The sequence below is a fragment of the Antedon mediterranea genome, chromosome 1 (assembly GCF_964355755.1).
Source record: "Antedon mediterranea chromosome 1, ecAntMedi1.1, whole genome shotgun sequence".
NCBI lineage: Eukaryota > Metazoa > Echinodermata > Crinoidea > Comatulida > Antedonidae > Antedon > Antedon mediterranea.
In genome coordinates, this window is record NC_092670.1 from 40,380,248 (window position 1) to 40,404,776 (window position 24,529).

Sequence of the window (24,529 nt, forward strand, 5' to 3'; positions counted from 1 at the left end):
CCACTAGCGACGCAACACAAGGACGTAACGCACCGCAAGTGAATTGACCAATCACAAGCGATTGCTTATTCGTTTGTGATTGCTAACTGTCTATAACTTTGCTTGTCATTGGTTAAAACGCTTGCGTTGCGTTTACGTCCTTGCGTTACGTTCTAGTGGGAACCAAGCTTTACGTTGCGTTACGTCCATGCGTTGTCTCGCTAGGGGGAACCAAGCTTAAGATTTATCGATAGAATCAATCACTCACAACTCTCCAAGTACATCTTCTATCCCTTCGTCTCTCCTAATCAATTCGTTTTACACTTCGATGGTGGTATATTGTATTTTAGTTTAAGACGCCATAGGCTTGATTCCCAAGGGGGTACAAACCAAGTTGTAAGCATTTGTTGAGCATGCGCAGACTTAATTTACCGGATAGGCTATGTAATCAACGTATGGAAAGTAATTAGCATGCGAGTAGCGTGTATAAATGTAATATTATGGAAACATTGGCCACTTTTTATTTGAGGAATATAGCAATTTGGATGTGAATGAGAAAGTTTTTTGACGATTCTCGCTTTCACACACACACACACACTCATTATAAACATGTTTATCCTCATTTTCACTCTCATTATATTATTTTCACCATTAAATTACGTCATAATATATAATCATCCTTTCATTTAAAAAGTTGAGGTAGATCTTATATTTATTATGCAATGCACCACTGCCAGAGATTTGGAATTTGATGTACCTACTGTTCAATTGTTTTAATAATCATTTCAGTCGGCCATAATTATGCGCGTCCCTCGTCATCTATACGCCCGGCGCGCTCCACACGCCACGCGCCTACTTTATTGGCGCTGCCTCTTCGCGTCAGATCGTCTTGACAGGACACTCCGGGTTTTGCTCTTAAACGTGTCATCCGTTGTTATTTATCGCAAACCATCTAGGCCTAAAACCTCAAAATAAATCCGGCTTAGGATATCCAAATAACTCAAAATCAAGTTTATATACATTCCATAGTTTTTTAATGACCCCAAGGGTCAATTGATCGTAATATCGATAATATTGGTTTTTACTGTCTGTGGGATTGCTATTGTGAGCTTCCGGAAACGTTATTTCATCAGATACGTTAAAATTCCGTAAAATAAACTCGGAATCGTCTTTGATTGTCTCAAGTTTTGCTATATAATCATAATTTATTTTACACGGTGAGCAAATGCTCTTCATATCCTGCCAGTGGTTTTCAAAGGCTAGTCTTTGCTCTGGGTCTGTTAGGTAAGCGACGAATTCTGGCCAGCGGACGCCGCGTCCAGTTGCGAGGTTCATCCGCGTCGGTTTGCGGCGATAGCGCTGCATAATGAGTTTACCGTAATATTGAAAATGAACCTTACTATCGTATTCAACCAAATCTTCAAATTTATTTTTATACGCTGATAGAATACGAACGAATGGATCTCTGGCCACCATAAATTTGGTGAAATTAGCTAAGACGGCTGATTGTTCTTCTAACGGAAGTGACGATAACAACGTCATGCCGTTGTTTTCATGTGCTTCCCATCCAGTGATGTCATTAATATGTTTAGGGTAACCTTCTAACACCATCATAACACGTTTCCAGTTGCTGCACGCTACTTTTGGAATATAACAATATATGCCTTTGATGTTATAGTTGACGTATATGTGATCTGCTGTCTCTTGTTCTATAGGTCCCTCACTAAGTTCTTTGTGTTCGCTACATACTTGTCTAAGATGTTTTAATCTTGATTTCTGTTCTATTTCTTGAAGTTCCATAAAACTTTTCTGAAAGTAGACAACATATAACAATTATAAGTTTATATTCACAGTTTGTTTAACGTTCTTCTTAATTGCATGTAGTTCTATGGGTGTAGTTTCTTTGTACGCGTCAGTTTTGTATCTAATAGTACAGAAATCAAATCAGTCCACCATAGTTTTACATTTATAATTTTAGCGTTTACTTACTGGGGGTGGTTCTGTTCTTATAACATCTCTCGCAACTGTGAATACAAAAACAAGAAGATATAATTAGTATTTTTTAAATATTATAAAAGAAGAGAGCGCAAGGTAAAAATGACGTACACACAATTTGACCAATTATAAGAAAGTTCGTATCCATCGCTTGTGATTGGTCCAATATTGTGGTGTGTCTTTGCGATTTGTCCCAATAGGAACAAGCTTGGTTCTCTAAAAGCAGCGTCGTACGCGCGCGCCCTGGCGCAATGCCAGTGGGTTGACGAATCAGAAGCGATGGTGCAGAGTATCCATCGCGTCGTGATGATTGGTCAAGTCACTATATAGCTCTCGCTTACGTGATTGCGTTGCGCTCATGTGGGAAACAAACTTTAATAGGAGCTTTAGCCTTTACGATAAATGTTTGTACTTACGCAGGTAGGGGTTGTCGCCGTATCTAAATACAGCGGGAGATTGTCTTGTGGTGGCGAACATAATTCCAAACAAACTAAGAGCTAAGCAGATCGCCAGTATCGACTTAGTGTTCCTCAGCATATTCAAACATATTGTAAACGGTGCACTTTTTAATCTCGTCATGATGAACGCTATTAAAATAAAAAGAAAAGTTCAAATTTAAATTATGATGATTTTTCGCACCTCTCATGTCACTCTGTGTCCCTACGGCCCCCTGCTGTGTGAGGGCAGCACAAATCAGTTTTGTTACAAAGTTTGAAATGAAAACTGAAGCATAAAGCTCTGTCTACACTATCAAAATAGTTTGAAAAAAAAGGTGTGATGTGCCCAAATATACAGTATCCACAAATATGGTAGTGATATGACATCAGCATGTTCATAGGCACAACATCCCATCACGTAATAAAGTTTGATAGTGTAGACAGAGCTTTAGGTTGTGTCAAATGACTATGATTAAAAGTTGGTTCCCACTAGGGATGCAACAAATATTATTGGTTGTTCCTTCACAACGCAACGCAACGACATACGCGCAAGGACATATGCGCAACAACATACGCGCAACGACATACGCGCACCGTAAGTAATTTGACCAATCAGCTTAGTGAGAAGCGGAGGTACAATGATTGGCATTAGTACTGTAGATTATAAGCGGCCTGTGAGCTAAGGTCGGCGGCGACGGCTTAATGTGCCATTATTCATACTCCTCGATTTTCGCTTTCAATCTTCATTTCCCTTACAAGATCTGTACGCCATTTTATTATAATCACTTATAAGCACAGTGTAGCAATAATGGGATTGTGCCTTATATGGAGAATATACAAAATACGATCATTTCAATTTTTTTTTTTTTTTTTTTTTTTATTTCATCATATAATACATTACAAAGGAAAAACATAATCAAATAAAAAATTAAAATTAAAAGCAAACAAAAACAACAAAGATATCCATCTAACAAATTAAATAAAGGTTCATAAAAATTATTCTACTCTCTAACCATTTCATATTTGATTATAAATTCTTCTAATTTTATCCATTTCTATTAAAAATACTGTCTTCAAAATTCTGATGATAAATACATTTTTCTGTTTCGTAAAACCTTTTTAACTCGTTCATAACCATTTTGATAGTTGGCTTACATTTTAACTAGTTTACATTTATAAATAAATGATTTTACAATTAGAATAATTGCATTAATGGCTTTTAAATTAAAAAACTGATGCGCATCTTGGTATCCGAAAATTATGCTCTCTTTACTAAAAATAAATTGCACTCCAGTTTTTTCTGAAATTTTTTCCTGGAGGAGGTTCCATATCCTTTTTACTATTGGACAATTACAGAACAAATGCTGAATGGTTTCAATTTTACCATCTCCAAATGAGCACATTGAAGTTTCTTTTATATTCATTTTAAATAATTGTTCATTTGTTGCAATTATTCTATTTACAATTTTATATTGAAAATATATTAAAACAATATTCATTGTACACGTATGTGGAGCTAGGTAGATTGTTTTCCATTGTTCGTTATTGAATACAAATTTATTTTCTGCCCATTTCTTTTGTGCTTTCCATGATTTAAACATTGAGTTATTTAAAACATCATAAAAAATACGACATCCCTTTCTTTGTTGAAAGAGTACTTTTATATGAAATGGAATATCTGGCAAAACTGTTTTTTTAATTTCACATATCATTAAATTGTTAAATTTTTCCCTAAGAAGCCTTTTTAAACCTATTAATTTTATATAATTTATCTTAATACCATGGTATCTTCGACTTCTTTTTTATTCATAAATTGCCCATTGCTGTTAAACAAATCATTAACAAACAAAATACCTGCTTTTTCCCAATTTCCATATCTTATACATTCGTTGCCTATTCTTATTACTTCATCATTCCAAATTTGCATTCGTAATAATAGCTCGTCAACAGACTTTGGATAATGAATAGAAATAAAATTATTCCATGCATCTATTACCTCTTTCCAGAAGAGAATTTTAACATTATCTCTAATGCTGGACAGACGTTTACAATTCGTTTCAAGTTGCATAGAGTTAGACAAATTTGTTATGTACTTAAATAGCTTAAATATTGGGTTGTCTTCGGATTTATTGTTGAAAATTCTACGCAACCAAGTTATTTTTAATGACATAAAAAACAAGTTTAAATCTACCATTCTTAATCCACCATGTAAGTAATCACTTTTTATCTGATGCCGGTTTATTTTATCAGGTTTGTTTTGCCAAATAAAACGAAAAAATAAATTATTAAGACGTACTACGTATTCATTTGATGGGTTCGGTAAGGACATGATCATATGAATGAGTTTTGGTAACAAGAGTGATTTTATAATAGTTATTTTACCAATTACTGTCAAGTTTCTTTTAGACCATTGGTTTATCATACGCTCTATCGTTAGAAACACTCTTTCATAGTTTACATTAATCATTTGAACTGCATCTAATGAAAAGTCAATACCTAAAATTGAAAATATGGCATTGCCTATCCAGTTTATCTTTTTTCTTGTTTTTAACCTTACATTGCTACCTCTCTTACTACCTATCCATACAACTTTAGTTTTTTCTTCATTTATTCTTAAACCGGAAATACTCTCGTATGTATCCAGTGTATCGAGTGTTGCATGCAGTGATGCTTCAGACCCATCAAGTATAATGGTAGTGTCGTCTGCATATTGAGATATTGTATATTCCTCATCTCTAATTTTAACTCCCTTAATTAGTTTGTTTTGCTTTATTAAATTATTCAATATTTTTGCACAAATTATAAAAATATATGGAGAAAGAGGGTCTCCTTGTCTACAGCCTCTTTCAATTTTAAAACGATTTGACATAGCACCGTTAACATTAACTGAGGAATACATTTCCGAATAAAAAATTGTAATCCACCTTCTAATAGACTCGCCAAAGTTAAACATTTCCATGGCTCTATCAATGAATATATGTGAAACAGAGTCGAAGGCTTTTTCGAAGTCAATTAATAATAGCATACCGGGAATCTTTAACTGTTCACTAAGACATATAATGTCATTCATTAGTCTAATATTTTCGCCAATAAATCTATCTGGCATAAAACCATTTTGCTCTCTACTTATAATATGACTTAATACATTCTTTATTCGATTAGCTATACACCCAGACGCTAACTTATAGGTGATGCTTATGCTGATCATTTCAATTTAGTTGAATGTCTGAATGAACAATACGTATGTTGCAACACTGTCTTAAAAAATGAATAATAAATGTAATCATAAATAAGGTAAATGGCTCGATTCCTTGTACCATCCGGACTGCTGTGATTTGTCAACAATTATTTTTGTATGTATCTGTCGTATTGATATTGTATCTGTTTGTTTTCTATATTTATATTTATTGTAAGTGCATGAACGTGGGCTACCATTGTAAAGGTGTAGCTTTAATAAATATCAGTATAACATGTGTTGACAAAATGTGTTAGGGTTCCTTGTTGTGACTAATGGAGTGCACTATAGGCATGTTTATTAGCTTAACCATGGATGGATTCATGAATATTCATGTTTATTAGCTTAACCATGGATGGCATCATGAATATTCATTAATTCATAGTTTACACTCACATTTAAGTTGCTTTATATAATCTGTCTAAATGTAATTATATAACATTTATTAACAACGGAGTGATGAAATATACGTAACGCAAGTAAGTCGCTTTTGATCAATGAAAGGGCCTTGCGATACGCGTATGCGCGCGCGTTGTGACTGAAACTATTGATGATACAATGAAGTTCGATAGACCAACTCTACTGGTAAGGTTTGTGACTGTATGAATGTCTAAAGCAGCTTAGCAGCCAAGACACTGGTAAGGTTTGTGACTGTATGAATGTCTAAAGCAGCTTAGCAGCCAAGACACTTGTAAGGTTTGCGACTGTATGAATGTCTAAAGCAGCTTAGCCAAGACACTTTAATAAGTTAATGATAATATACATTTTCATTATAACACTGGGGGATAGATATCAGAGTTTCCATACTTTTTTACGCATCATTTCTTTAAAACATGAATTAATATTAATGTTACTAAACGCTACTTTCTACGTAATCTTTTGAATGACTCACTAAGCTTACGACTCGACAAGCTAATCCAGCAGCACAACAAATCTAAAATATTCTAATTAAATTGAAATGCATTTAATTTTTTTCCTGTACATCATTGAATAATTTCATTTCACGTCTACAACGATCATCTTCTATTGGCACGTGACGACGAAACTCGACACTTTCACGATTTAAGTAAAAGTTAGCTCATTTAAAACTAACGAACATGGTACCGTTTATGGGTATAACTCATGTAAATTCTTATTTTAGCGTTATTCAGCGCGTTTTAGTTGAGTACGTCAGAGCAAAGCATCAGCTTGGTTGCCGCGCATTGCTTTGACGTAACGACGCGCGTACGCCAACGCAAGTGAGTTAACCAATCATATCAATCACGAAGCGATGGATCATCATTTTCATTCGCGCGGTGATTGGTCAAATTGCGTTGCGCTTACCTATTTGTTTTCTTGTGAACCGCTGCAGCGCGCTGGACGCACTTCGCAAAGTTCACTTGATAAATTTAGTTTGTAAAATATGAGATATTACTATAAATAACTATCGGATACTGAGGTTTATGGTGTATACTCGGTACAGTTGATGAGTAATTATGATTTGAGTTCATTTAATGAATGCCAGCAGTGTGTTTGTCATACTGGCCTACAACAAAATGGAAGTGGGCTTTGACAGTGAATTTCCGCTGTGTTAATTCTTATACAAAAATGTCAAAAGGTCATTTTATATTTTACTATGGTGTAATAAAAACAATCCACTGACAAGCGGTCGATGACGCAATTGAAGTGATAACGCGTTTTAGAAGAACCAATGCAATATATGTCTTAATTATTTATACTTCTCCCTGCGTTACCACATTACTAGTATGTCTAGGCTGTTGTGTAGCGTAATAAATGATTACAGGTTTTGATAGCCGCGGTGCATAGCGCCTAATGGCTTGTCTACGCTGTATGTGATTCGCAGTTTTAGCGTTGACATATGGACTGCAATTAATAACCGTATTTGTAATTTCTTTATGTGCAATTTTTCGTTCATTAGGCATATAGGTTGATAGAATATTTCGATGATAAATTATTTACAATTAAAACTTATTGAAATACAACAGATGTTGACGCATTGTATACATTAATGTGGGACAATTAGATGAGCAATTAATAATGATATTACGCTTAAAATTAATTAATCAAAATCAAATGTTATCACCTCATCATCATCCCAATATGACCGTCCCACCCCCCCCCCCCCCCACCACATTCGAGACCAACATAGTTCATAAGATGATTACGCGCAGGAAACACGTAAGTATCTAATCATGCGTCCTATAGTCATTTAAACATAGGTTTATTATTGTTATTAACATTTTTTACAAAGCACAAGTAATTGACTTGACTAATATTATCTAATTAGTTTCCGTAATTAGTGAGGTCATCATGATAATAAATTTGACCTTTTATATTAGTCCTCTATATGAAAGCAGAACAACCAAACCAAACCAATGAATAATACGACGTAGAAATAAATATAAACTAAATGCGAATGTCGCGCGCGACACAAGACATAAAGTTTACGCGCGCGTTCGAAACAGAGTTTGAACGCGCATTGAATACAATTTCACGATATAACTATCATAATCTTGAATTTTTTATTTCTTATATACCTATATAATAATATTTACCAGCGACGTTGATGAAAAAATGCAAACAAAGATTTTATCTACAATATGTAACTTGTTATGTAATTTTCTAAAGGTTGTGGCCTTATAAAAACACGATTTTCGATATTAAAACAAAAACACATTATCGATATTGACATGATTCTATATCAAAAACTCGTATAACATGACCTCCATATCAGTATCCTTTGAAATTAATCTACTGAACTATGTAAATTATATAGTATTAGTATACTGTGACATTTGGTACCAAGCTACAATCTAATATATTGTTCTTAAAAATGAAAAATAATATATAAAGTATACACTACCTTGTTAGTCAATAAACAGTATTATTATCCAAAAAACAAAGATTTCAATTTCAATCCATTCGTATTTCTAACGTAAATATAACTAATAAAAAGTGAAGGAATCAGCCTTCGTTTGGTTCTAACAATCCGTTTTGTGTGCTTTCTCTCATCCCTGCATTATAATTATTTTCGTCCTGTAGGAACATCACTTTTAACGCCAGTAATTCGGCCAGGAAATTAAATTTGTCGCTGGTGGCGCTATGAGTATTACGCCACACTTTTTTTGTATCCTTTTTAATTGTCTTTTTAATCTAATGTAACATTTTTACATTTGAAATGATTTCGAATGTAACCATCACAAACCGATTCAGGTAGTAGGCCTACGCATTAATTAAATTATTATCGGCCTACACAATATTATTTTGTGCGCCGTAGTAAAATAAAGCTTGGTTCTAACAGGCGCAACGCAAGAACGAGTTGACCAATGAAAAGCGACAGTTTGAATATTTCATCACTTGTAATTGGTCAAATTATTTACGTTGCGTTACGTCCTTGCGTGGCGGCGCCGCTAGTGAGAACAAACGTTTTGGTTCGTCGTGCATTACTTGAATTTATTTTAAATTATACATAAATAAAAAAGGCAAGAGAACACGAATAAACAAGAGACAATCATGATTAGACTATTAAATTTGTTTCCGGGGTCCTAAAGTTGTTAAAACATAAATCCTCCTGCGCGCAGGCTACACAAACAATAAGACTTGGTTCCCCCTAGAACGTATAGGACGTAAACGCAACGCAAGCGTTTTAACCAATGACAAGCGAAGTTATAGACAGTTAGCAATCAAAAGCGAATAAGCCATCGCTTGTGATTGGTCAATTCAATTGCGTTGCGTTACGTCCTTGCGTTGCGTCGCCAGTGGGAACCACGCTTTAAAACGCTTGAGTTGCGTTTACGTCCTTGCGTTACGTTCTAGTGGGAACCAAGCTTTACACTTGCTGTTTCTATCAATACATGACATATAGCTTTACATAAGCTCTTCTCTACAAGCGGGTTTCCTTTTAGTAAGCTGTTTATGCAGATTATTAAAATCGTACCAATAGAATTCAAACACGTACACACAATTTTATTTTATTTTGTTTCATTCTCTCTCGTAGAATTTAAATTTTGCCTAAATTGCCTGATTTTAGGAATCGAAATGCATAGCAGCAGGGGACGGCTATGTGATGTCTCGCCGCAAATTCTACATTTTAATTTATAACAGAACGTCTTTGGAAGCTTTTTCGAGACACGCGTTCACAACGCGTCAAAAAATATAAAAGAAACAGAGACGACGCGCGTTGAAGTGGGTTACGGGGCGGCACTCGACACACAAATGTCCTACAAACCATTGTCGTGATGCGCCTCGTATAGTCGATAGAAATAAAATTTGGTTAAACGTGATGTGTATTATACGACACAAATTCGACATTAACCTAGATATAAAATATGTATTATATTAGGTAAATGAAATATATTGGAATCAATTATTTGTATGAAAATCATGCAATATATTAGGCAACAGATTTTAACATACGTTTTAGCCATGATTTAATTGTAATTCAATGTATTATTAAATTAATTTGTTTATCTATATTTTTTAGTATCTAGATTATTTTATCTTGATTATTGTCACGTTTATTTAAACTGACAAAAAACATGTACTGTAATTTCATTTTTCTTTGGGGGGGTGGTGGGGGGAAGTTTAGGCTACAAAGTGGATGTAAAAAAAAGTACCACCACGGGAAATTATCTCACGCATGGCTAATCACACGGGGTTTCCCTCTTTCCATCTGAAAGTACGTCAATTATTACAAAATAGTATATGACGTAGCAAACGCGGTTGAATCTTCCGAGAATTGGTTAATGCGAATTGAGTGTTGTATTGCGAACTGGCTTCCTCAGAACCCCCCAGCCTCTGGCTTATAATGCAACATGGCAATTAGATTTGTTAACCTTACACGCATGATGTAACTTGTTGTTTTTGGCACGCCATTGATTGTTGTATAACTATGGTGTATAGCGGCTTAAACAACGGCAATTTAAATGTAAAATGCACAGGGGACTTGCACGTTGATTTAAGCAGGTTCAGAAACGAGTCAATTAATGTTAGTTGTACTTTTGATGATCGAATTCAGACTAAGTAATTATTGAAGAATAGATACTACTACAGCAGGTTTGGCATTGGTCAACTCTCGATTTCGATGTTGCGCTCGCGTATTTGTATAATGTATTAATTTAGAACGATCGTCGATCGACGATTAGTAGGTAGTATACATATTTTTATAACAGAAAACAACTAAACTAAATAAAAAAAGTCCAATCGGATGACGTCATGATTAGTATGAGCAATCAATAACAATCAATAGCATGACCATACAACGATTTTATTGTTCTTATTGAAGTCATTGATTTGATTTTCGAAATATTAGTTTCATTAAAGACAGCATAAATGGTTATCCTATGTTGTTAGGTTATTGCGTAGTAGTATAAACGTGCCTTTTCTAATTTATAATTGTGTTTTATGGTTCTATAATGGGGGTTACTAGTGGGTTACGGTATTATTTTACTATTTCAAGTGTGCTTGGAAATAGCAGTAATGTTCAAAGGAAATGATGTATGATGCATTGTCAATTAGATCAGAATTGTCAAGAATACTTAGAAGCATCAATATACAAATAAATACAAATATATGTTACGTTGGATTTTAAAATTTTATAATCTATAGAAATTGTAATAATAACATTAAGCTTCGGTAGTTCTATGTCGCTCTCCGAAAGGTAGACAAATCATTGGGCGATGAACTATCCAAACTTCATAGAGAAATATTCTTATTTATAAAATTTGGACTTTCTGTGAATATATTAAATTAATGGGGAAACAGATAACGGAGGAGTCATGGTTGACGGTTGTTAAAATCAACGTCAACAGGAGGAATATCCTTTTCAATATTAGTCGAGTTGAATGTTGTATATCCACCCCACGTGGATATAGACAGTATGGTGGTTATTATAAATGATCGGAGTAGTAGTAGTGGATAGTATTACGGCCTAGTTTCATCAAAAAATGTTATTGGTCCACTTTAAAATGGAAATTCATTTTGCTTGGCATAATAGTACAAAATACATTAAATTTAAAAACAAAACGGTATAGGAGTGAATGAAGTGGAACAAAAGGTTGAATTTGAATGAATGAATTATTATACTGTACTGTCATATTTATGAGGGTAAACTGAGTTATTCTTATTGTTTACTATTTACTCGCCACTCTATTTAGCCTACATCGGAATCTTGTCTACAATTGTTAATATCAAATTTCATAAAGGTATTCATAACCAACCTTGAGAAAAAAGGAAAATCGGCTTGCAATCGCAATGCAATCTCAACATACGTCATATTCACACAAGAAGTAAACTAAAAACTGCTAATAGCCTGGGTGCAGAACAGTTAATATACACATTTGCGGGAAAAAAGTATAGGAAAATTTTTTTTTTGTTTTTCTGATACATAAACATACATACCATAAAGAATGTCAGAAAAAAAATCCCTCATCTCAGGGTCTTGGGGAAAATTTTAGAACAGCGGCACTTTAAAATGTTGCCCTATATAACACACACAAATGCCTATTAACACACACAAATACCTATATATAGGAGATAGGGAAAATCAATTAACGGTTTTTGTTACTTGCAGTTGTGTTTTAATGATTAAAATTAGTAGAGGCTTTATAATAACTACTTCTCATAGTAGTTGATGAATCAAGTCGATACGATGACATCATCATGCCAGAATCCAATATCATAAAACATCATTTTTTGGTTAAAAATTAGCAATCATTTTTTTAAACCAAAAAATGATGTTTTACCCCAAAAATAAGTAGTTAGCAGCCAGTAGAAATTTAATTTGTTTTTTACATGGACATACCCAGTGGGTTGTACACTACATGATTCAATCACTTTTATTATGTTGGATTGGTGGGGGTTTGCTATTTTTTTTTTGGAGATTTGCAGGGTTTAGCAATCATTTTTTACCAAAAAATGATGTTTTACCCCAAAAATAAGTAGTTAACAGTAGAAATTAAATATTTTTTTTACATGGATCAAACAAATGTGTTTGATGGGATTGGATCAGAGTTCAGCTTGCTTGGTTCGCGCAACGCAAGGACGTACGCGCAACGCAAGAACAATCACGACGCGATGAATCATCAGAACTGTCACTTGTGATTGGACTCGCTTCTTGCGTCCGTCCAAGTGGCAACCATGACTTTTGACAGATTGTCTTTCTTAAAAAAATCTCCATGTACCTTTCACTTTACGTAACCCACCAAAACGTTTATTTTGGAATTATGCAATTATGTAAGATTCTATCAAATTAATGACACTGCAGTACGCCATAAAATAAGAGTTTTTTATACCGTAAAAAAATAGAATTTAATCTTTTACCTCATGTAATTATTTGTACCATCGCACTCATTCATAAACAACTACAAAAATAATGACACTGGGGTACGCCATAAAATAAAATTTCCACCTCATTCATGCAATTATTGGTACCATCGTACTCATATAAGCTGTCATTATGTATAGGCCTACTACAACAAAAATGATATTGCATACGGTATACGCCTTATAAAATAAAGAGACTTTACCGTAATTAGCAAACAATCTTCAGAAATCACATCACGACATTTTACATAACATCAGTCAAGAATAGCCCAAGAGCTACAGCAGCAGAAATATAAATGGTGCTTCACGGCCTTGCCGCCTTGGATATGTATTTAACCAAAAGCAATCACACATACGTCACATCTAAATGTAATAATCCATCTATTTATCAAACCATATGAATATTCCTCAATTAACATTTGAGTTGTATAATTCTACTCGCCCATTTTGATGCGTGTTGTCTTCGTTCGAGAAAGAAGGAGAAAGTGATGCTCGATCCTCCGTCCTCTCTCCGTCGCCGTGGAAGAAGGTGATGAGACGCGAACGAACTAACGTGGCTTATTTTTATAAGATAAACTAATACAGATGGATTGATACGCTTCATTAGGTTTGGCCAGAGCGTGAATTTCGGGAATGAGCGAGATTGAGTTGGAGCATTCCCGCGGCGCAGTGTCTTAAAGTGACCCACATATTAAATTAGTATGACAACGATCGGAGCAAGACGATGATGATAGTAAGATTCCTTTAGAGGGTGACATGATACTTTAAGAAAGAAGATGATGATATTAAAGCGATTGTCACCACTACTCTCTCTTAAAACGTTTTCCGTCATTCAGACATTACGCTTTCCACGATTTGTTGCCATATTTTTCTGTTTTTTGGGCAGGATGGTTTGTTATTGAATATATTAATTATTTCTTAGCGTAAGTAAGGCACTCGGTAATTTAATTTATTGTAATTGTATATTAATAGTTGTGTCCAATACGCGGGCCAATACGGTACTCGTAAGATGGATGACCATCAGTTTAATATATTTCATGTTCAATTGATTTATATGCATTTATATTCTAAGTTGTGTGAAAAACAAATATTACTATTAATCAAAATAAAAATGAATTCCATATATGGAAACAAAGGTCAAAGAACCAGTGTGCCAAGGTCACGTAGAACTACAACTTAACTCAAGTACGACATTCCTCAAATTCTCTCAAGTAATAAAATTATGAAACTTCGACTTTCTGCAATCACCTGTTAAAATTCTCCATCATCACTGTCATAAATCATGTATTTAACAACCTCCGCCACGACACAGCAGACACGATAATATGCATTTTATATATTTTTGTCGTATTGTGCATTGTCAAGTTTTCGAGAGCAAACATAAATATATGCGTATAGGCCTACAATACACAGAGGAAAGTAATATTTATGTTACACGTATGTATGCGTTTTAAGTGTATTATTGCGTTCAGAGCGTGACGTGTATATATTGCATTTTGAGTGTACTGCTTGTATTTCGTTGCGCGTATGTATTGCGTTGCGCGAACGTATTGTGTTGCTTCTAGAGTGGGAACCATTCATTTGTAATTCATTTTGACAAGATGGTAAAATACGAAATGAAATCACAGTTGTTTAGAGTTTTAGAAATATTGAAATGGTTATCATAGGTTATCCTTACTTCCCGCCTTACTTACATTTGAGTGGTATGTGAGATTGGGGTGTGGGTCACGATCTAAGCATAATAAACATTGATCCTATCAAAGCAAAGCTGGGTTCTTTCTTGTTTAGGAATATATAAATGGTATCAAGACAATAACGACACCCAATCATTTTAACCACTTTTTATTTAATATCAGTTAAAATAAATTAGTATATGAAGTACATACTTAAATTTAATTGTAGTAACAAATTCATGATGATTTTCATTAAAATAATTAACATAACTTTATAAATGTTCTTACCTTATTGTAATGTAAAGAAATACTATACATCAATAAGCTTATTAATTTAATAATTATGCCAAAAAAAATTAAATAAAACACTACTTGATTAATGCCAGTGTTATTTTTAGGTATTTAAATAGACCTAACTTCTTAGACTGGCCACGCCTATTATAATTTGGTATGTGACGCAGTGACCACGCCCATTATGATATGGCCAATGATCACCATTATAATGTAACACATGCCACTGTCACAAATCATGTTTCCCTTTTCATGCAACTAAGTTTTCTCGTTATTACTCCATTGTTGTAGCTTCATCAACACCGCCTCCACTTGCTTCGTCCATCCCCGACGCATCTTCCGCATCGGTCAGATGAAGGTCATCAAGCATTTCTTGCAGACTGACCCTTGGCATCTCACCTTCATCACTAGATTCAACAGCAACATTTACTTTTGAACGATCTACCAAGAGAAAAGACACACAGATGTAAAAACTCTTGTCTACACTATCAAATCCATATATGAACATGATAAAGACACACAGATGTAAAAACTCTGTCTACACTATATCAAATCCATATATGAATCAGATAAAGTCATATCACTACCATATGTTTTTGTCAAACTAGTGTAGACAGAGCTTTAAAACAGCTGTTTATTCCTTGGATCTCTTTCCTACAGTGTATTGTATAGATTCAACAGAATTGATACTTTGGAAAATTTAAGGACACGACAAAGAGGTGACAAGGCACAGTTTACACTCCTCCTCACCCCACCTCCCCACTTTTCTAAGTTTGAAATGACTTTAAATGTGACTAACCTAGATAGATGTTGACATTTTTCCTAAACTCTGCATCCTCCTCAAGATCTTCCAGAAACTGATTATAATCCCTAAAAACAGAAAAGACAAAAAAAAAACAATTAAACACACAAAAAAAAACCAAACAATTGAAAAACCATTGTGAATTAGTTTATCTTTATTACGAGAAAGATAATTTTTGTTTTAGTTATTTTTATTTTGTTGTAAAAATATTTCCTATTGCATACACACATACACATGGAGCATCAAAATGAAGGACCGAAATGGTACCAGAAAAGTTTTCAACTAGAAATCCACCACAAATCTTTGTTAAATGTACATTATAGTTTAAATACATTATTACTGTACATTACCGTTTCACTGTATTTATCAGTAATTGGTTGTGTACTTACGTATTTGTGGAATCTGTATCCATATTATTAAGCTCCTTGTTGAGTGTCCTCAATTTCCAAGCTCTACGACGATTACGTTTTTGACGATTGCCGTAATATTTCTTCACCAAGATCACATCAGGTACAAATTCGGAATTGATTGTACTAAAGTTTGGGTCATTTATGTTCGCATGGGTGAGGTCAAACCCGAGTACGCTATCTCCAACGCTGAGTAGATGACCAAGATGAGTCCGGCAGTGAATCTGGGCGTCGGTCATCCCGAGGTCTTGACTCTTTTGCACCCAAACATCTGCCAGTTGGTGCTATAATAAACATATTTCAACTTGCAAGTATGTATATCAAAATATTTGTTATTTATTGTATTGTTTGTAAGTAATTTATTAGTCAATGGTGAATAATTAAACAAAAGAGGTCAAAATATTTCAGGCTATGCATTTACACATATCAACTTGCTAGACAACAGAAATACAGTATGTTTAGCACTTTATTTTACTTATTTTTAGGCCACTCAGGATCCCATCACAACCAACCCTCACCCCACCCCTCCCCACCCATAAAAAAAAAAAACTGCCATGCACATCACCCCCTTGCACCCCACCCCCTTGCAACTTTTTCAAAATCCTAAATCTGCCAATGAGTATACTATATTTATAATGTTGGTTATCTTGATATGTTTCTATGTATGTGTTAAGGCCAGGTGCGTGCACAAAATTTCTATTGATCATACATTCCAATAATTACCGATCTATAGTTTCCCCTATGTTTCAAAATTTTTTTTGGATTTTATTTGTCTTAAATGAGCTTGTTGAAAATAAGCACTTTCTTACCAGTGGGGGGGGATAATTCAAATTACACAGAAAAATCTCTATTCTTTTGTACACAAATTTTGTAAATAGAGAGGCATTTTAAAAAGCTACGAAAAATAAACAGTGTGGTAAAAAATGTTATCAGATGACTAAGTATAGGTAATATAACTTGAATATTACATTTCTGGAATTTTTATTCAACTTCAAATTTTTATTTTCATGCTATAGCAAAAATTATCCACCGTATATCCACCCTCTTTTTTCACCTTCTAGGGAGTCACAAGACATATTATTACATTAGGTTAACTACGTAACTACTGAAAAAAAGTCTTCCTGGTTTTTATGTAAGAATTGTGCCAAATTTTGTATTTGACCATATTAAGGGAAATTCATGTTTTTTCGTCATGATTTCTGTTACAAATATTTGATTTATGTAGAATTAACCAAATATATTATATTTAAAATTCATGCCTGTATCTGAGCTTTAAACCTGTGCTGTGAAACTGACACAAGAAGGTAAATTACTTAAGATAAATGAATGTAACATTAGCCTATAGACATGACAAAACTGTGTTTGGTTTACAAGATCAAAGTGCACAGTATATTACAAACACACTGATCAATTTCAACAATAAAACCTAGCCTAGTACAATGCAGCCAAGTTCCCGTGTTAAGCACACACTCACTAGCTGGTAACTAAGTGCTAGATGCCTATAGGGCACTAACTTTACATTAGTAACCTAACACACAGTTGATATAGCAATACTCTGTGAGTGAGGGTATTAGAAGGTCAACCATGACCCATGGTACATCGCTTTAAAAAGTTCACAGAATTGCTGAATAAAACCGAGGGCCTGTTCAGACCTACTACAGATTGATGGTTTAGTATCGTAAAAATCCATCTGAATCTACGAAAATATTACTGAAAGCCGCTTCTTAAGAGGATATTGACCTATCGTTTATTACAAAATCTCAAAGTGTACGAAAATGATACAATCAGTCTTTTTTTAGCTGTGTTATCAAACACAAAACATATTATGATTCCATTCAATCAAATTGAGAGCGATTTATTTCAATCTAAATAAATAAGTGATCTATTTCAATCTTCATTAAATAGTCAACATAAAAGTTATGGATGTCACCTGACATTAGTCATCATTTTCTGCAGCCTGGGGGCACAAATTTTATACTAGAGTACTTTATGATTGGTAAATTTTAATACCTTGGATGGGAGTTCATGAATATTCAACATCCGATCCTAAATATTCAGGTCAGAACCTTTCTACATTTGTTAGTATGATAAATTATTTTTAAAAGCATGCCACAAGCCATAATGCTTTATAATTAAAATAGCTGCCTGCAAACACACAACCACTACCCCCAATCCTCTTTCCTAAATAATGCAAAAGAGAGGACATTTGATTAAATTAAGCACCCTTTAAAAATGTTATGGTTAGGCTTTCCCACCCCGGTCTAATAAATGATATAGACCAGTTACTGGGAACTGGTCAAAACTCTCACTAGCCCAGCGGCACAAGGTAAATTAAGAAACTAGTAAATATTAAAAGGAAATACATTTCAATAAGTACTATAAAGTAATGTACCTTAGCTGACACAGATCCTCTACCTGCTATGTGTCTCCTGTCTCTTTCTTCGATCCTTTCGGTTTGTAAGACGATGAATTCTGTGAGCTGTTTGTACGTGCAAAGACTGCTGAATGGATTTTTCCAATACATGTTGCTTGGTACATCAGCAGCTAAATAATAACAAATCTCAAATATTATTAAAGTAATCAAAGCTCAACAGGAGCTGAAACCATCGTTCATTTGAATACTCAGAATTTAAATAAAATGTGAACAAAATTCTTTGGAAGTCTTAAGGGGTGAAACGAATAATGTGGAATATATATTTCAACACTATGACTGACCTCTACACTATGACCGACCTCTACACTATGACCGACCTCTACACTATGACCGACCTCTACACTATGACCGACCTCTCTTTAATTAAGGGACCCCATTATTAAGAAGACACTTTGTTGCTTTTGGACTCAAGTGGAAACAGGTTTTTAACTTTTCTTGGCATTCCTCGTAATCTGTTTTTTATTTGTACAATTGTTTCTGTATTATTTCTATGTTGTTGATTTTAACCTTGATTACCAAATAAAGAAATTTAAAAAAAAAAGAAAAAAAATCAAGTTGATAAGGGTTCTATAGTATGAAGATTTGTTTATCAAACTTTATGTGAAAAACAAGTCTGATATTCCCACATATGGTAGAGATGTCATTGTGTCAAACTAGTTTGATAGTGTAGACAGAGCTTGAAACGTGGATTCCACTAACGACGCAAGGACGTAAAGCAACGCATGTGAATTGACCAATCACAAGCGATGGCTTATTCGCTTGTGATTGCTAACTGTCTATAACTTCGCTTGTCATTGGTTAAAACGCTTGCGTTGCGTTTACGTCCTTGCGTTACGTTCTAGTGGGAACCAAGCTTAAGAGTGAGTAGAATGTAGAATAACATAACATGTCACTCACTTTGAAGCGTTGCTGGATTGATGAGTGAGATGCTGTTGGACACTTTAGTACAAATACATAGTTGCCCTAGGTTACCGATGCTGCCTGCAAACTTCTTAGATAAACACACAATGTCTTCCTACAAAAAAAAACAAAATTTAAGCCATTTTGAACATTTTAGCCTAATAATATATAAAGCAGAAAAAGAAAGGATAAAGTTAATTTAATATTTGTCATTTTCTTTTACACTTATTAACATATCCTTCAATTCAACATGTTCTCAATTTAAAGAAATGATAATCACAACCAAGTGGCATGTATAATGATAATCACAACCAAGTGGCATGTATAATGATAATCACAACCAAGTGGCATGTATAATGATAATCACAACCAAGTGGCATGTATAATGATAATCACAACCAAGTGGCATGTATAATGATAATCACAACCAAGTGGCATGTATAATGATAATCACAACCAAGTGGCATGTATAATGATAATCACAACCAAGTGGCATGTATAATGATAATCACAACCAAGTGGCATGTATAATGATAATCACAACCAAGTGGCATGTATAATGATAATCACAACCAAGTGGCATGTATAATGATAATCACAACCAAGTGGCATGTATAATGAGAATCACAACCAAGTGGCATGTATAATGAGAATCACAACCAAGTTGCATGTATAATGATAATCACAACCAAGTGGCATGTATAATGATAATCACAACCAAGTGGCATGTATAATGATAATCACAACCAAGTGGCATGTATAATGATAATCACAACCAAGTGGCATGTATAATGATAATCACAACCAAGTGGCATGTATAATGATAATCACAACCAAGTGGCATGTATAATGATAATCACAACCAAGTGGCATGTATAATGATAATCACAACCAAGTGGCATGTATAATGATAATCACAACCAAGTGGCATGTATAATGATAATCACAACCAAGTGGCATGTATAATGATAATCACAACCAAGTGGCATGTATAATGATAACCACAACCAAGTGGCATGTATAATGATAATCACAACCAAGTGGCATGTATAATGATAATCACAACCAAGTGGCATGTATAATGATAATCACAACCAAGTGGCATGTATAATGATAATCACAACCAAGTGGCATGTATAATGATAATCACAACCAAGTGGCATGTATAATGATAATCACAACCAAGTGGCATGTATAATGATAATCACAACCAAGTGGCATGTATAATGAGAATCACAACCAAGTGGCATGTATAATGATAATCACAACCAAGTGGCATGTATAATGATAATCACAACCAAGTGGCATGTATAATGATAATCACAACCAAGTGGCATGTATAATGATAATCACAACCAAGTGGCATGTATAATGATAATCACAACCAAGTGGCATGTATAATGATAATCACAACCAAGTGGCATGTATAATGATAATCACAACCAAGTGGCATGTATAATGATAATCACAACCAAGTGGCATGTATAATGATAATCACAACCAAGTGGCATGTATAATGATAATCACAACCAAGTGGCATGTATAATGATAATCACAACCAAGTGGCATGTATAATGATAATCACAACCAAGTGGCATGTATAATGATAATCACAACCAAGTGGCATGTATAATGATAATCACAACCAAGTGGCATGTATAATGATAATCACAACCAAGTGGCATGTATAATGTATTACGGGAAACAATGTCAAATAAAATTATGAATGAAGGAAATTTAATTTAATGTAAAAGATCAAAAGTCAAAAAGTTAATTCAATTAAAGTACCAAATTGAAGGGTGATACATAGGTAATACAGTACATAGACATGATAATGTGTGACCTTTTGAGGTCAAGATGGACTAGGCAGAAATGTCTGGGAGTGTGAATAAGGAAGGAGACACTATGTCTGATTTGGTAAAATATTTTATAAGGGTTTTAAATGTTATCAATGTGACATAATGAAAGTATCAGCTACACATGTGTTGGAATTAAATACTAAAGTCTATTTTGATGTTTGACAAGAAACATAACATGTATGATGATATTAATAGTGACAAGGTACTATTGTAAACCACTTGGATTGTGTGACAGCTCACACCTATTGCCAATGGACAAGGCAGGCACATGTAAAAAATATTATAGAGGGCGCTATTCACAAGTAAGAAAATGTTACGTACCTTACAAACTGGTGAGATCTCGACAGAAAATGTGTACTTGTAATTGTAAGTATTATTGTGGATGTCATGAGAAATCAACCTTTGTGAAGTTTTAAATCTGTAAAAAGAGATTCATCTATATATTTGTTCCTTGTGGAAACTAATATCACAAATCAAGCCATGTCTACTCCAGCATACTTTACTAAACTTTTATTTGCAAATTTGCATCACTGTTTAGACAGTTTTAAAACTACAATCTCTGTTACTACAGACTGACATTTTGTCCTGCAAGATCACATGACTACAAAGAATGTGATTCAATTGGCTACTAAGTTCACAAACATCAGCAAACTATTGTCAAGAAACTGCATGGACTAACTTTTTTAAAGCAGTTTACTAACGTTTGCTAAAGATTGTCAACTGGTCTACACTAGAAAACTTTTTTTGCTAAAATAATAGTTTGTTCATTCAATCTCAAATAATGATAAAACTGCCTTTGTCTTGAATTTTATTAGTTATACACTTAAAAAAACCTCAAGCGTCTTACCTGCATGGAATAACCGATGATAAGAACTCTACCAGCTTGCGGGCATTATCTTTAGAAGCAAAGTAGAAGTCTAGGCCCCCATCATGTTGTTTAATGTTCAAAGCTTTGCTGTGGCTACGATGCTTCAACATTAACTGTTCTACGTAGAAGAAGGTCTTTTTGTGTGTTGCCTAAATAGAGATATGCAACAGTTTAAACAATACATATCTCAATTTGTATTAACATAATATTTATAAATTCTAAATTAGAAAGAAAATGCCATTGTTCTCCCAAAGCCGGTTTTTACAAGCAAGACGTAATTTTTAATAACCAGAATCAAATTTCTTTAAACCGGTATCAAAAATGGTGAAAGAAAATATAACATAGAATAAACACACTTGTTTAATAGTGATAGGCTTAACCATTAACACATTACACAAGAGATGTATAAGTACAATATAGTTGATGTTTCTACATTTAGATACATCTTATTCTTATATAACTTAAGTTCTGTCTACACGATCAAACTAGTTTGATGAAAAAAAAGTGTGATCTGCCTAAATATGATAGTAATGTGACATCATCCTGTCCATATATGGGCAAATCTCATTTATTTGTCACATAAAGTTAGAGTGTAGACAGAGCTTTAGTATTTGGTACATTTTCAATTCTATACATCAAATTTTCTGAAATTTATCTCTAAGTTTGCAGAACACTGAATACTACAACAAACAAAACCTTTTGTCTAATTTGAACAACCGCTTTCCAGAAATCCTTTGCTTCAACTCGATGACAATCGTCACACATCTGATAATTAACGGTGAACTCTACGACAAACACCTGTTGTAAAACAGCGCCACCTAGCACTTCTTTCTGTATCGTCAGCTTGACTTTGATTCTTTTTGAGTGAGGTTCGGTCCAGACAAACGACGCATCGATCAGAGTCACCTTCTGGAGTCCTTTGAGCTTCTTGAGTAAAAGAGCAAGTAGTTCACGGGATTCCAAAGAACAGCTTACCCAGTGAGCAGGCGGCTGTAAATACCTAATGAAAAAACAAAACTTGATAACAATTGAGAGATTGATATAAAACATAAAAAAAATGAATTATATTTGAAATATTTGTTTAAACACTTTTTTTAAATAATGGTAGTGTATTCTATTGTTTATGTAGGAGTATTTTAATTATCCTTGAATTTAAAATCTTATTAAAAACATGTCTTTGGAATTTGTTGGAAACTCAAACCAGGTTTGAACCTAGAACTCTGCAACCAGTAGCACTAACATCTTCTCAACCACAAAACTCCGAACTTTCGGACAAGAGAATGGAAGGTTAAGGGCGACTCACCTTTCGCATGATTTACAGAAGTAGATAGTTGCTTGTTTTGGGATTCCTTCGGTGATGTCAACCTGCGTCCGCATGCACGCAACACACATGTTGGCTGGATTTGGGGCGATTGGTGTCTCACAAAGACAGCATAAACTAGAAATTATTAAAAAAAATTAATTAATAATATTAATAATGTAATTTAAATTTGTAAACAGGCCTATGCTACTAATCTATTAAAAACTATGAGAGGAGGTAGCCTATACGAGTAATACTCTTTGCCCCCTTATTTCACAAGAATATATAATATATCTACAGTACAGAGTAGCAAACCAGACTGAGCCTGACTGACCCTCACTCAGGCTGAGAATACTGCTGACTGATTTACTATAAAATAAATAAATAAATTTGTAAAAATAAATAGAAGTTCGTTTGTAGATCTAAACTTATCCAGATATCCCTCCTACACACTACAAAAGCCTAAGGCCCTAGCTAGGCTTAGTCTACTTTGGTACGTCGGGAAGGGAAACTGCAGTGACAGACCTGTGTGTGAGACAGCTGCAGCTCCTGCTGTTAAAACATATAAAATAGGGCCTAGCCTAGCTAGGCCTAACTAGGGAATGGTAGAAGTTAATAGTTTAAATATATAAATGAGCAATAAATGAATATTTCAAAAAACAAATGTACACACTTACATTGTACCCTCAGTCCGGGTTACATCACCCTGTAGATATTCCATTATAATTATGTTTTTTAATTTTTAAAATACAGTACTGTACTCGAAAAAACGACACATGGACCATGTGAAATAACTTGGTATTGCCTAACCAGAGGGCGCTATATAGATTTTTTAGGTCATCACTTCAGAGGACACATTTTGTTTTTTTTTTTACTTTAAAAATAATGAGTTTTTTGTTAGTTCTAAATATTCAATAATATCCAATTTTTGTATAAATTAAAAATATCTCATATTTTCAATATTAGATGGATATACATAACGATTCGATTTAAACTACAGTGAAATGTATAATATAACAATGCTAC

General features: G+C 34.0%; 2 protein-coding genes across 3 annotated transcripts; both read right to left on the reverse strand.

Moving 5' to 3' along the window:
* Nucleotides 1–556: 556 nt before the first annotated feature.
* LOC140050101 (carbohydrate sulfotransferase 11-like) lies at nucleotides 557–13,397 on the reverse strand. Of its 2 annotated transcripts, none has more exons than XM_072095126.1 (4): nucleotides 13,173–13,397; nucleotides 2,391–2,561; nucleotides 1,969–2,003; nucleotides 557–1,788 (listed from the first exon to the last, which is right to left on the reverse strand). In XM_072095126.1, exons 2-4 carry the CDS (start codon nucleotides 2,551–2,553, stop codon nucleotides 946–948), a joined length of 1,041 nt encoding a protein of 346 aa, XP_071951227.1. In that variant the 5' UTR covers nucleotides 2,554–2,561; nucleotides 13,173–13,397; the 3' UTR covers nucleotides 557–945. The 2 variants fall into 2 exon arrangements, with proteins under 2 accessions (XP_071951227.1, XP_071951237.1); XM_072095136.1 differs by lacking the exon at nucleotides 13,173–13,397 and adding an exon at nucleotides 8,510–8,725.
* A 1,432-nt stretch (nucleotides 13,398–14,829) lies between these two features.
* Nucleotides 14,830–24,279, reverse strand: LOC140050108 (60S ribosomal export protein NMD3-like). The gene is made up of 10 exons (XM_072095149.1): nucleotides 24,181–24,279; nucleotides 23,507–23,641; nucleotides 22,900–23,203; nucleotides 22,183–22,352; nucleotides 21,657–21,753; nucleotides 19,474–19,591; nucleotides 18,535–18,686; nucleotides 16,125–16,426; nucleotides 15,733–15,803; nucleotides 14,830–15,374 (listed from the first exon to the last, which is right to left on the reverse strand). The coding sequence occupies exons 1-10, from the start codon at nucleotides 24,222–24,224 to the stop codon at nucleotides 15,208–15,210; spliced, it is 1,560 nt and encodes a 519-aa protein (XP_071951250.1). The 5' UTR covers nucleotides 24,225–24,279; the 3' UTR covers nucleotides 14,830–15,207.
* Between the last annotated feature and the right edge of the window lie 250 nt (nucleotides 24,280–24,529).